The sequence below is a fragment of the Podarcis bocagei genome, assembly GCF_964188305.1.
Source record: "Podarcis bocagei genome assembly, chromosome: 11".
NCBI lineage: Eukaryota > Metazoa > Chordata > Lepidosauria > Squamata > Lacertidae > Podarcis > Podarcis bocagei.
In genome coordinates, this window is record NC_138136.1 from 36,047,779 (window position 1) to 36,061,130 (window position 13,352).

At 40.5% G+C, this 13,352-nt stretch overlaps 2 protein-coding genes across 4 annotated transcripts in view; both read left to right on the top strand.

The window, feature by feature from the left end:
* The window catches only part of POLK (DNA polymerase kappa), a 32,382-nt gene extending 26,039 nt beyond the window's left edge, over window positions 1-6,343 (top strand). For all 3 annotated transcript variants that reach the window (XM_081212780.1, XM_081212778.1, XM_081212779.1), the window contains exons 11-15: window positions 1,049-1,142; window positions 1,959-2,130; window positions 3,357-4,229; window positions 4,689-4,740; window positions 5,065-6,343. In XM_081212780.1, the coding sequence (XP_081068906.1) occupies window positions 1,049-1,142; window positions 1,959-2,130; window positions 3,357-4,229; window positions 4,689-4,740; window positions 5,065-5,149 (1,276 nt within the window). In that variant the 3' untranslated portion in view covers window positions 5,150-6,343. The remainder of the gene's footprint in view (window positions 1-1,048; window positions 1,143-1,958; window positions 2,131-3,356; window positions 4,230-4,688; window positions 4,741-5,064) is intronic.
* Window positions 6,344-8,751: 2,408 nt separating this feature from the next.
* ANKDD1B (ankyrin repeat and death domain containing 1B) overlaps window positions 8,752-13,352 on the top strand; it is a 34,056-nt gene continuing 29,455 nt past the window's right edge. The window contains exon 1 of the mRNA XM_081212952.1: window positions 8,752-9,055. Coding sequence (XP_081069078.1) covers window positions 8,872-9,055 — 184 coding nt within the window. The 5' untranslated portion in view covers window positions 8,752-8,871. The remainder of the gene's footprint in view (window positions 9,056-13,352) is intronic.

Consider the following 13,352-nt stretch of genomic DNA (forward strand, 5'->3'; position numbering starts at 1 on the left):
GGTATATAGAACTAACATGCTTACCACACAAAATGTGGAGCTTCTTCTGCTTGAGGAAAAATAATTTTCGGTTTATTTGGCGATAAAAATGTGATTCTAGCATAAACAAGTCTTTTTCAATTAGGGAATCTGAGAACTGTACTGAAAGCTATCTTTTTTTGAAGATTAGTAATGCCACATAAAATGCTTATTACTGTTCCAAGAAAACCTATTGAGCTGTTTCCCCTCTATTTTATTGAAACAGTAACGAGCATTTGGTTTACAGTTCTAATGTGGTAGAAAGAACAGTCTTCCAGAAGAATGCCTAGGTCTCCAATAGATAAATGCTCAATTATGTTAGAATCACATTTTAATAATAATAAAAAACTCTCAGAAGTTTAGTTTTTCTTAAGCTGTTCAAGCATTTATAAAACAAGATTCATAAGGCCTTATGAGAATAATTGTGCAAAATCTCTTAAGATTAAAAAAAAAATATCAAGAGAAAATTACCATAAGGGGTTGGATCCAGGCCAATGGAGTTGTACTTGGGTCCCACTGAAATAATTGTAAACTGTTAAGTCATTATTAACTCGATTCCCACTAATTTCAGAGGAGACTGAGAGCAACCTAGGGTTGTGTTCAGTGCTGAAGAAGCAATGTTCTGTTCACACAACAGCACGCACCTTCCTCTCCTTTCCCTGCACAGTGCCAACATTTGCTCCAGGGGGGCCTCCAACCCTTTGGAGCAGATTTTGTGGGTGCAGGGGAGAAAAAGTGGGGAAGTTCCACTGCAAAAAACAGAAGTCTGCTGCATGAGCAGTATGGCAGTCCCAGATGCAACCCTTAGTCAGGATCCAACCCAACATCATTTCTGACACTCCATTCGTTCTTAAGCCTTTATTATTCAGTAGGTGTTTACATGTTTGTGCAAATTTCTGCAGCTTAGCTTAAACCTTAATATTTTTATTACATGGATCAGTAAAAAAAGGCCAAGTTTCTCTATGCTATTTGAGGATAGACTACTACTAGTCATTGCTATGATTATGATTACTTTTCTTTTGGCACACAGGACATTTAATGAAATAAGTGCTGCAGAACAATACAGCTTGTGTCAAGAACTTTGCAGTGACCTTGCTCAGGATTTGAAAAAGGAAGGACTTAAAGTGGGTAAATTTCTATAAAATGTCAGCACTCAGATCTTCTGCATCCCTTGTTACAGTATTTACATGGGATGTATTTTTGTTTTAGCTTTTTCTGGTAATATGAATTATTTATGCAAGAATTTGTTTAGCCTAAAGTAATTTTGTGTCTCTTAAAATCAATTCACCAAGTAATTTTGCATAGAACAGATATTATAGTAAAAGCTGTTAATTAGCAGAAGGAGGAACAGTAATGGATTGCCTGTGGTTTTGCTCTGGCCAAGCATATAATGTTCAAACATTTGAAGGGTATACCATTATTCCTCCTCATCTAATTCATAATAGATGCCGCCCAAGGCAAACACTGTCGTTGAAGAGACTGGTATACTGTATGAACTTCAGTTACCCTGCCTAATCTTGACATTTATGGCACCACAAGGAGAAACATTCAGAGGCGTCTAGTAAAAGTGAATTGTCGTAGTGGTACTATATGTTTATAGGAATGAAAACCCTACTTGAGCCCACTAGGAATTGAGCCTACTCCTGTTTGTACAGCCCTTCCCTAGTTTCTATTCCTTGGTCATATTAGAATGTGGCAAATAGAGGAATGCAGATAGTTCTTTTTATTTCTATGACTGAACAAAATTGAGACAGTTGAATGATCAGTTGCTTGGCAGCCCCAGATGAAAAAGAACATGAAATATCTGTGAAAAGTTAATTATATATAATTGTGAAAAGTTCACTGCAACGGCTTTGATTGCCTTATTGTTAAGCTAGATCTATAATCTCAGGGTATGTCCATTTCAGAAAAAAGTCCTAAAATCCTGTTGGTTTTAATAGGCTAGAACTGTAACTTTAAAGTTGAAGAATGTAAACTTTGAAGTAAAAACAAGAGCTACTACAGTAATGTTGGCAGTTTCTACTGAAGAAGAAATATTTGCTGTTGCTAAAGACTTGCTTCGGTCAGAAACAGAGGCTGTGGCCCCACAACCTTTACGCCTGCGACTGATGGGTAAGTATCACTTTAATTTTTTTACTGATTGTTAGAATTTTTTACTGATTGTTAGAATTCTATGTGCAACACAGGTATTGGATGGAAAAGGCTGTGCTGCTTATTGCACCTCTCTTCTTAATGTTGTTGTTGGAAAACATCAAGTATCGCTATTGTAGTAAAATGAATTGTTAGAATGTTTTCTTAAAATATACAACATTGTATATTTTCTTAAAATATACATCATCTTCCTTTCAAATAACATTGGCAACAGATTTACTTAGTTTTCTAAAAAGGAGAAGTGTGGTGCTACAATGGGTATGAATTGAATCTACCAGTGTATGCAAGGGGATTTTTATGCAGAATTTGATTTCCCTGAACCTCAGCTTTCACTTAAAAAACCCCAGAAAGGATACCATCATGTTTAAGGAGATGCCACTGAACACCTTCAGGCAGTGTCAGCAAAAGGCTACAGAATTCAAGAGATGAGGGAAATGTATAGGTTCATGTCTATTGTTCATGGCCTTTGTTATAATACTTTTCTTCTTCCTTTTACCATGTAATTGTTCTGCTGTTACTTGCCAAAATTTCCCAATAATACATAAATGCAAATACTAGATTTCCAAATAAGGCATGCTAACTTACCAGACTCTATTAATTTTTGCTGCATAAGACTTTCCTAATTGTGGGCACCAGGAACACTTTGAGTTTTAATCTTTCTTTCATAAATATTGATTAATATTTAAAAAATCAAAGATCCCAAGAGAACCTTCTTACTTTATAAGAAATGTTCTAAACTCTAAAATCTATGATTTTGAATAGCATGTAGATTTTAGGCTTTTGTGGTGAGGGTTATTAAAATGATCTATTTGCAATAGTTTTTTCCCAATTTATATAGTGGATCAAGACTGTAATTCTGGTCCAAATTGCATATACAGTGGTACCTTGGTTTAAGAACAGCTTAGGTTATTAAGATTAAGAACGCTGCAAACCCGGAAGTAGGTATTTTGGTTTGTGAACTTTGCCTTGGAAGCAGAACATGCTCCGCTTCCTGTTGAGTGTTCTCCATTTGTAAATTGAGTCCTCCGCTGCTATGGGAAAGCACGCCTTGGTTTAAGAACGCTTTGGTTTAAGAACGGATTAAGTTTGTAAACCAAGGTACCACTGTACTTAAGTTCTATTCATTTTGATGAGACTTTTAAACTCTGTTGCCATTAAACTATATGCTGCATATTTATCATATTCAGGTATACGGGTATCAGGTTTTCTAAATGAAGAAGAAAAGAAATATCAACAAAAGAGCATTGTTAATTTCCTAGAGCCTGGAAAAAGTATCAGTACTACCGGGCTCTTTCCTAGGAAATCGGAAGGAGAAATTTTTCCAAATGCTTCTGAGAAGGAGAGTTTTTTCAATAAAAAGCGAGCTACAAGACAGCAAACTAATCAAGCAGCTTCTTTAAACATGTCTCCAAACAAGCAGAACCTACAAGATATGAAGTCATTAGTGAAGTCAGTTGAACCAGCAGAGAATAATGGTGAACATCAGATCTTCATTTGTCCTGTTTGCTTTGAAGAACATCAAGATAGCACGTTAGAGGCATTTAACAGGCATATTGACAGGTGCCTTAGTGGAACATTGGGAGAAGATATTACAGATAACAGCAAATCATGGGAGAATACAACTGAGTTGTCTGTAAACATGGAAAAGAAAGAATGTCAGAAAGATAAAACAAGTAAGCCACATATTGAAGTACAGTCAGCAGATATAGTTGATAATGCTACAAACAGAAGCACAGATGTTTTCCCTAAGCTGCAAGATGATGAACACAGTAGGGAGAGTGAGTGTAGCCTTTCTAGTAACTTTGGATTTGATACATGTGCAAAACAGGATTTTTCCTCTAATGTCTTATCTGTGGAAAAAGAAGAATATTTTGAAGAGCCCAGTTCTTCGGAAATTAAGTTGCCATGTTTTCCTGATGCTACTGAAAACAAGGTTTTAGTTTGCCCAATCTGCAATTTAGAACAAAAAACAACAGACCTTGCTCTGTTTAACAGGCATGTGGATGTTTGTTTGAACAAAGGAATTATCAAGCAGTTGACAGAAGAGTCAAAAAGCCTTGGTGAGTATTCTGTTTATTACTCATTTTTTAAAAAAGCAAAATATATTTTGAACACATTAGTACCATAAATATGGTGCAGCAAACTAATTCACATAGGTGTTTGCAAAGGAGTTGGCCATGTCCTGTTTTATGAAGAAATAGGCTTATTTTTCTTCAGAAAAAATAAAAGCTGCTTCATGAACTCTGATGAACTTAGGATATATAAAGATATAAAATAAATTATGCCAGGTTATTGATTTGCCCATGTCCCCTGGAAGTTATATGATACATCAATCCTAGCTTGGGTGAGGACCACCTGGAATGGGAAGTTTGCTTCCCATTCATTATGAATAACCCTTAAGACTACCTAGTATGGTAGTTCCCCTCCCCAAACCCCAGGTTCCCACTTATCATACAAACCTGCAGAATCTATTATTGTTTTCAATTAAAACATTGTGAATGTTCCTCATTTTTCTTCAGGAATCTTGGACAGAGGACAGAATAGTACAAATTTCACAGTAGGAACAAAACGGTAAGCTCTGTGTAAACATTTCTTAGAGTATTTAGAACAGGGGTGGGGACCCTTTTTGATGCCACTGACCAAATCCTTATCAGGTTTGGCTTCACAGACCAAATTTGACAGGTGAGCTGAGATGTTCACCTGCCACTCGCATTACATCTCTATGGTGTCACATGCTTGACTGGTGGGTTGTCAAAAACTCTTGCACAACTTTGCAAGTCTCCTCACTCTCTCCCTTTAAACTCCTGAACTCAGAGGTTTAAAGGGGGAGCATGGCGAGACTTTAATTAATTTAATTGTATGTATTTAATGGTATGTGTTTTTCTTTCATTTCAGGTCTGGAACAGTGGTTCCCCAATCAACATCTAAAAAAGCCAAGTCAAATAATTCTAAGTGTACTATAGAAAGTTTTTTCAAATGAATACTATTTATTTTAAGGACATTTTCATCACTGTTAAAGTACAATACTTTAGATATGAAGTACATTGCTCAGGATTATGCAGGCTTAACATTTGTATGAAAAATTTATAGACACTTTTATACTATTCAGATCACTATTTTATTATCAACTATACAATAACACTTCATATTTTGACTTCTTTAAAAGTCATTTTCATAGCTCTTTGATAGAAAAGAAAAAATGAAGGATTGAGCTTTCAGTTGGTAATGAACAGATACGCTTCATAAATCAAACCTTGTTAAATTTGGGCTGATGATGATTGGAGCAGTAATACCAAGATTTAAGACTTGGTTCACCTTCTGTTGTGCTATACAAAAAGTTTATTGCAGGAAGTGATGAAGTTGTAGTATATTTAGCACCCTACATTCAAACACTTGAAGTATCAACTACACACACCAAAATCCTAACTCCTGTTAATTTAAACAGGAGATCTGCTCTCTCCCCATAGGCAGTCAGAACTTCATGTGCCATCTAGACTAGACTAAATACTAACTCTGTACCTTGGATATGGGGCAACTACTATGCCTCATTTGAATGAGAAGAAAAATATTTTTTAACTTGTTTATGGTTATCAATATCCAAGAGCCCTTGGACAAACCTAAATTGTACTGTTGGAACATTTTCTGTTCTGTGCCTTTGTAGAAACTGTTTTCAGTGCAATTGTCCAAAAGGCTCTGCCTTCGCAAATTAATGATTAAGAAGGCAATGCACTTAGTGAAGTCAACTAGACTAATTCAGTAAGACTAGAGCAGTGTAATAGATTCACTGTAATAAAAACAGGGTAGGAAATTGTATAATCAAATAAATCCAGCCTGTGTGTCTAATTCTTCAATAACTGATCTCATAAAGATATGATAAATGATATTTAGCTCTTAAGTGAAGGAATTTTACCAATCAAATATTAAAGATTATGAAGAGAAATGTTAATTTCATTTGTTTACATTTTCCAAACATTATAAATGGTATATGTTTGTGTTTATATAAATTATCAAATGTTTTAAAATAATTTTATACATAGTATATTCACAATGTAATATATCTTCCAAAATAAATCTAATATAGTATATTTTCCAAAACAATTTGGTCAGACTTCTTTCAGGTTTATCATAAAGTTGCTACTCTCAGTGTAACGCAAAATAAAGTGGCTTTGTAAAATGTATGTTCATTATTAGAACTATACTTTTAACTTCTCTGCTTTAGCAGTAACAAGACTGGTCTCAGCTTCTCCAGTTCTACATATCCAACCTGTGCCTTAATCTTAATAGCTCAGTCCTGTGTAATAGATTTGGTCATTTTGATGCAAACTGCTGTGAAATTGCCATCCATTATTTGATAGTTGGAAAAAGCTCTGCTTCCCCCTTCCAAACAATCTGGGTGGGGGGATATAGTTTACTGTCCCACCATAAAAAATGGTGGGGAAATGGCATTCTATTGCTTAATTACAGAGTCAGGATCAACACAGGTTAGTGCAAGACCTTTTTATCTCGAGAGTGACATTCTCTTCAAGGCAAGCACACGATAGTGGCAGGCGGGGCCAAAGGCAAAGGTGGGCAGGGCAACAAATGTAAATTTTACCTTGGTACAGTAGGCTTGTTTATACACATGCACCTCTATTCTCCATCCAGGCAAACAAGAATCATCATAGAATCATATAATTGTAGAGCTGAAAGGGGCCCTGAGGATCATCTAGTCCAACCCCCTGCAAAGCGGGAATGTGCAGCTGTCCCATATGGGGATTGAACCTGCAACCTTGGCGTTGTCCTCACCATGCTCTAACTAACTGAGCTTCAATGACATGTTACAAGGAGTTCAAGGATACAATTCCAGCCAAGAAAAACACTCCAGGAGGGTGTGAAGTAAGGCCAGTGATAGATGTGGCTGGGGAGGTGGTGTGACCTAGGGACGATGTCAAGGAGTAGATAGAGAGGTCTGGAAGGTCACATTTGACCCTCAGGCCTAGGGTTCCTCACCCCAGCCCTAGTGCCTGGCTTGACAACTCAACTCAGGCCAATGCTAGGATAACTTTTTTACTCTTGCACTGTCTTAAGAGTACATAGGGCTGATCATTTGAACCACATGACTCCATACAGAAGATAAATGAATGAATGAAGTTTTAATCCAAGATCTAATATCTCCCAGATGGCAGGGGGTTCACAGTGGTGCACATGGTTCTCCAATTCCCCAATGTATCCTCACAACAACCTTTGAGGTAGGTCAGGGCTGAGAGGCAGTGACTGGCCCAAGGTCACCCAGTGAGTTTCATGGTGGAATGGGGATTCGAACCCTGGTCTCCCAGGGTCTAGTCCAACATGCCAACCACACTGGCTTGTAAAAAACACAACACAGAGTAAAACAGAAAATTGCTCTTCATCATTTGCAGCAGAATCTGATGCATTTTTTACTTAGAACAGAAGTAAGTTTCACTGTGTCCAATCCCATGTATTTCCTAGGAAGTGTGTTTAGGACTCTTCTCCTTGTCAAAAATACATATATACTCAAGAACACAGTTACAAAACACCTTGCTGGATTACTGGAGTGTTTAAGTCCAACATGTGACCCACTTTTTAGCAATGTAATGTCAGGAACTACAATGAACTTTTCCTGCAGATCTAGCTTGGTAAACAGGCCACCCTAATCTCTGCTGAGCAGTAGTGAGATTGCAGGGGTTTTGGCACTTAAACTGGGTTTGTGTACCTTGGGAATAAGACAGGGTGGAGACTGTTGTGTCTTTATGAAGTACAGTTTAGTTTACACGTTTACAACCTAAGTTTTGATGAAATGAGTGCAGACCATTACACCCCAAGAGTGCCTCTGATTACTTCTCTCATTGCTTCAGCAAGCTTGGCCCCAAAGCAGCAGTCAGCCAGCTTCCCCAGTCTCTGCATGCAGCCTCCTCCAGTCAGAGCCTGTGGAGTTCTGGCCCCTCCCCTCTCCTCCTCCCAAAACCCTGCTTCAAAACCTGTTTTAAAAGGACACCTTTTTTCTTTGTTGACATCACACCTCGTTAACCCTAGCAACCTCTCAATTCTTTTGTTTTTGTCCACTTCTTGTGGGCAGAGAAAGTCAGCACCTCCATGGCCAATTGTTCTTACTTACTCTCTTTGTGTTCTTAATGCCATCACTATCAGTGATCTCCTGAACAGGAGAACTGGTCCAGCCTGTATTTTTCACTGCCCTGGCAAATACTAGCTAAATTCTACCTTTTACTAATCTTAGAATGTGGAGTCTGCGCCCCGCCCCAAATTCTTAACAATATTAAATATGCCACATTTCCCAATGCAAAACAAGCAGCTCGCCTTGGGTGGTCCTGAGCAAAAAATAAATGTTTTTAATTACATCTCTCAGGACTCTTTGTCCGACCAGAACTGATTCCTCCTGCCTTTGGATTTCAGTGGATGCGCCTACCTCTCATTAGCATCTAGGTGTATGAATCTTGCCATTTTACAGTATTGTTTCAGTTTGCAACACTCGTGTCTCACTTCAAAGTCTGCCCATCTTCCGACCACAACGGGCTGCGGGCAGGAACCTCTATGGTAAGGGCAGGAACAAACGTTCTACGAACCCGACCAGCTCTTAGTCACCCTCGTCACCTACTTCTCAGGTCCTCCTTTGTTTGCTAGCTCCTAGGACTGACGGTAGCCCATATTTCTTATCTAGTTGACGGAGAAAAGCACACACAGCTGATGCTTGTGGACAGGGAGTCGCCCCTCGAAAGCGACACACACTCGCCCAGCGCCATGGAGGAAAACTGGAACCGCGCAGTGAAAGGCCTGACTGATTTTATGGGCTTTCTGAACCGGAGTCCCAAAGAAGAAAGCAGCAGCCCCAAGGCGACGGCGGCAGCAGAGGCGGCGAACGCGGGTACCTGTGAGTGCTGCTGTTGTGTGGCGGGTGGCTCAGGAGGTGCCCCGCCGGGGAAGGGCGAGGGCGCAGCTCGGCCCCGCGCCGACAAGCCCCTGGCGTTCTGATTATGACTGGCAGCCGGCCCCGCGAAGATGGCGGCCCTTCCCACCCCGCGGAAGGCGGGAAAAGGCAGACCAGAGGCGCAGACGGGCCCTTTGGTTCCTTGCGCTTTTCACGGGCGTCGAGGCGCCCTTAGCTGAGAAAGCGCGCTTCTTTTTGTCAGCAGCAGCTCGCGAGGGCTTGTTTTTAGACAAACAAAAACCGTAATTTCTACTAAGCGCCAGGAGAGGATTAGTTTTATGTTGGTAAATTCTCTAAACAACTTACAACAGGCAGCAGCAATTCCTTCCGCGCCTGCATTGTGCGCTTTTACGCATCTACGTGGTTGAACGACATAAATCAATTCCAGCTGGAGCGGGAAGGAATGGTAGCTCCTCCCTCCTTCCCATTTCAGAAATTCCCCTCTGTAGGGTATAAAAAGCAGGAGTCGACTCCTAAAAAGTTTTTCAGTAACAGGGATCAGTCCTGGAACACCGGAAGAGCAGAGGAAAGGTCAGCATATTCTGGGATGCGTTCCCTCCACCACTTTCCCGCTGAAAATTGGTAATAATTCCGCTTTCATATAGTTCAAAGTGCTTCACTGACATTATTTCAGTAATATTTATAATAATCCTATAAGGCAGATAAATAGATATTGCAAGCAGCCGAAAAGCGGCTGACCACTTCTGATGTCCGCTGGTCACGCAGGAACAGAACTTTCACCAGATGGAGGCAGTTTGGCACAATCAAGAAGCCATTACATCATTTTCTACTGATAACCTAATTCATCTTTGGAAATTGCTAAATTATTTCCTGCAATGTTTCCCTTGTGGCAAGGAGTTCCACAGCTCACTTTTCCTTAAGCCAAATACAGGCGGAGATGGTTGTTTGGTTGTATATTTCCCCCTTTCAACACCTACTCTGGCCCTTTCCCCTCTGAGGAGGAAGACTTTGGTCTCCCTTCCCAAACTTCTCCATTTCTCAGCCATCTGTACTCAGCGCTGGCATTAAGTCCAACCAAAAGGCGCTATGGCATAGCTAAGGGGCAGGGTAGGCAACTGAGGAGGCACTGGGCAGACTGTGGCACTGAGGCCCACATGAAAAGGGTTTGAAAAACACTGGGCTACGGTTTATCATTTTTCATAAAAAGTGAAAATGGAAACAGTGCACATATTATCTCAGCAAGAGGGACATGAATGTGGAATTACTTTTGAGAAAATTAATTTTTCAAGTTTTAAAAAATGTATACCTTACCCTATCAGCTTAGAACACCCTACAGCAATGGGAAAGTATAATGCTCCAGTCCTGAAAGCCACGTTGAACTGAATGAGATTGACTTTGGAGTCAATGTGGATATTTTGTGCTGTAAATATCTAAAATACAAATTAACATCTCCTGTGGCAGTTATTATTACTGTGTGGTTACAGTTAGCTTCAATCACATTCCTTTCTATGCTTCATTAATAGTACAGTCCTTTGCATGTTTACTAGGGGTACTTCCATGCTGGTCTTTATTATGGGATGGGTGCTCGTCATGTATTCATTTTTTTTCAGCACCCCACATGGCATTGTAGACATAAAAACATTTCCCCTTTAATCCAGATTTCCTTTTTAACATGGAAAATCTGATAAGTTTTTTTTTATTAAGTTGCCAACCTGTTGCCTATTTGTGTTATCTGAATGACCCATTTGCAGTATTAAGATGGGGTTCTGAATGCACCCTCTGTAGTCAGTGTCTTGTGGGGCTTATTCCTAGTTGTTAAGTAAGCATATTATTGTCCTGGAAGGCTATTTTTTATTTTTTTAAAGTTTCCAGCCAGAATACTTTCCTTCAAACTGCTTTGACTCCCTCTTAATCAACCCCAGTCCTCCCTGATATCTCCTATACCTCAATCAAATAATTTAAACAATTCAGAGCAATACAATTTTTTTTTCTTACAAGGCTCCTTTAGGGCTGTATTCATTCATATCATAGAGCTGGGTCCTTATTAGGACCATTAGTCCTACATTCTGCTTGATGCAGGAAACCCAGGATGCAGGAAACACTGATGTGGAATTCAGCCATTCCTCCAAAACAAATACATCCTCGTAAAGGTAAAGGTACTCCTGACCATTAGGTCCAGTTGTGGATGACTCTGGGGTTGCGGTGCTCATCTCACTCTATAGGCCGAGGGAGCCAGCATTTGTCTGCAGACAGCTTCCGGGTCATGTGGCCAGCATGACTAAGCCACTTCTGGCGAACCAGAGCAGCGCATGGAAATGCCATTTACCTTCCCACCTGAGCGGTACCTATTTATCTACTTGCACTTTGACGTGCTTTCGAACTGCTAGGTGGGCAGGAGCTGGGACTGAGCAACGGGAGCTCACCCCGTCATGGGGATTTGAACTGCCGACCTGATCGGCAAGCCCTAGGCTCTGTGGTTTAGACCACAACCCAGGATGCAGGAAACACTGATGTGGTATTAAGCCATTCCTCCAAAACAAATATATCCTCATAGTAGTAAGCAAATTATACTTTAAACTCTTGGCTTTTGGAATATTGCTGCTTCTTCTTGTTATTGTTTAGTCGTTTAGTCGTTTAGTCGTGTCCAACTCTTCGTGACCCCATGGACCAGAGCACGCCAGGCACTTCTGTCTTCCACTGCCTCCCGCAGTTTGGTCAGACTCATGTTTGTAGCTTTGAGAACACTGTCCAACCATCTCGTCCTCTGTCGTCCCCTTCTCCTTGTGCCCTCCATCTTTCCCAACATCAGGGTCTTTTCCAGGGAGTCTTCTCTTCTCATGAGGTGGCCAAAGTATTGGAGCCTCAGCTTCACGATCTGTCCTTCCAGTGAGCACTCAGGGCTGATTTCCTTAAGAATGGATACGTTTGATCTTCTTGCAGTCCATGGGACTCTCAAGAGTCTCCTCCAGCACCATAATTCAAAAGCATCTATTCTTTGGCGATCAGCCTTCTTGATGGTCCAGCTCTCACTTACATACATCACTACTGGGAAAACCATGGTTTTAACTATATGGACCTTTGTTGGCAAGGTGATGTCTCTGCTTTTTAAGATGCTGTCTAGGTTTGCCATCGCCTTTCTCCCAAGAAGCAGGCATCTTTTAATTTCGTGGCTGCTGTCACCATCTGCAGTGATCATGGAGCCCAAGAAAGTAAAATCTCTCACTGCCTCCATTTCTTCCCCTTCTATTTGCCAAGAGGTGATGGGCCCAGTGGCCATGATCTTCGTTTTTTTGATGTTGAGCTTCAGACCATATTTTGCGCTCTCCTCTTTCACCCTCATTAAAAGGTTCTTTAATTCCTCCTCACTTTCTGCCATCAAGGTTGTGTCATCTGCATATCTGAGGTTGTTGATATTTCTTCCGGCGATCTTAATTCCGGCTTGGGATTCATCCAGCCCAGCCTTTCGCATGATGAATTCTGCATATAAGTTAAATAAGCAGGGAGACAATATACAGCCTTGCCATACTCCTTTCCCAATTTTGAACCAATCAGTTGTTCCATATCCAGTTCTAACTGTAGCTTCTTGTCCCACATAGAGATTTCTCAGCAGACAGATGAGGTGATTAGGCACTCCCATTTCTTTAAGAACTTGCCATAGTTTGCTGTGGTCAACACAGTCAAAGGCTTTTGCATAGTCAATGAAGCAGAAGTAGACGTCTTTCTGGAACTCTCTAGCTTTCTCCATAATCCAGCGCATGTTTGCAATTTGGTCTCTGGTTCCTTTGCCCCTTCGAAATCCAGCTTGCACTTCTGGGAGTTCTCGGTCCATATACTGCTTGAGCCTTCCTTGTAGAATTTTAAGCATAACCTTGCTAGTGTGTGAAATGAGTGCAATTGTGCGGTAGTTGGAGCATTCTTTGGCACTGCCCTTCTTTGGGATTGGGATGTAGACTGATCTTCTCCAATCCTCTGGCCACTGCTGAGTTTTCCAAATTTGCTGGCATATTGAGTGTAGCACCTTAACAGCATCATCTTTTAAAATTTTAAATAGTTCAGCTGGAATATCATCACTTCCACTGGCCTTGTTATTAGCAGTGCTTTCTAAGGCCCATTTGACTTCACTCTCCAGGATGTCTGGCTCAAGGTCAGCAACCACACTACCTGGGGTATACGAGGCATCCATTTCTTTCTGGTATAGTTTCTCTGTGTATTCTTGCCACCTCTTCTTGATGTCTTCAGCTTCTGTTAGGTCCTTTCCACTTTTGTCTTTTATTATGGT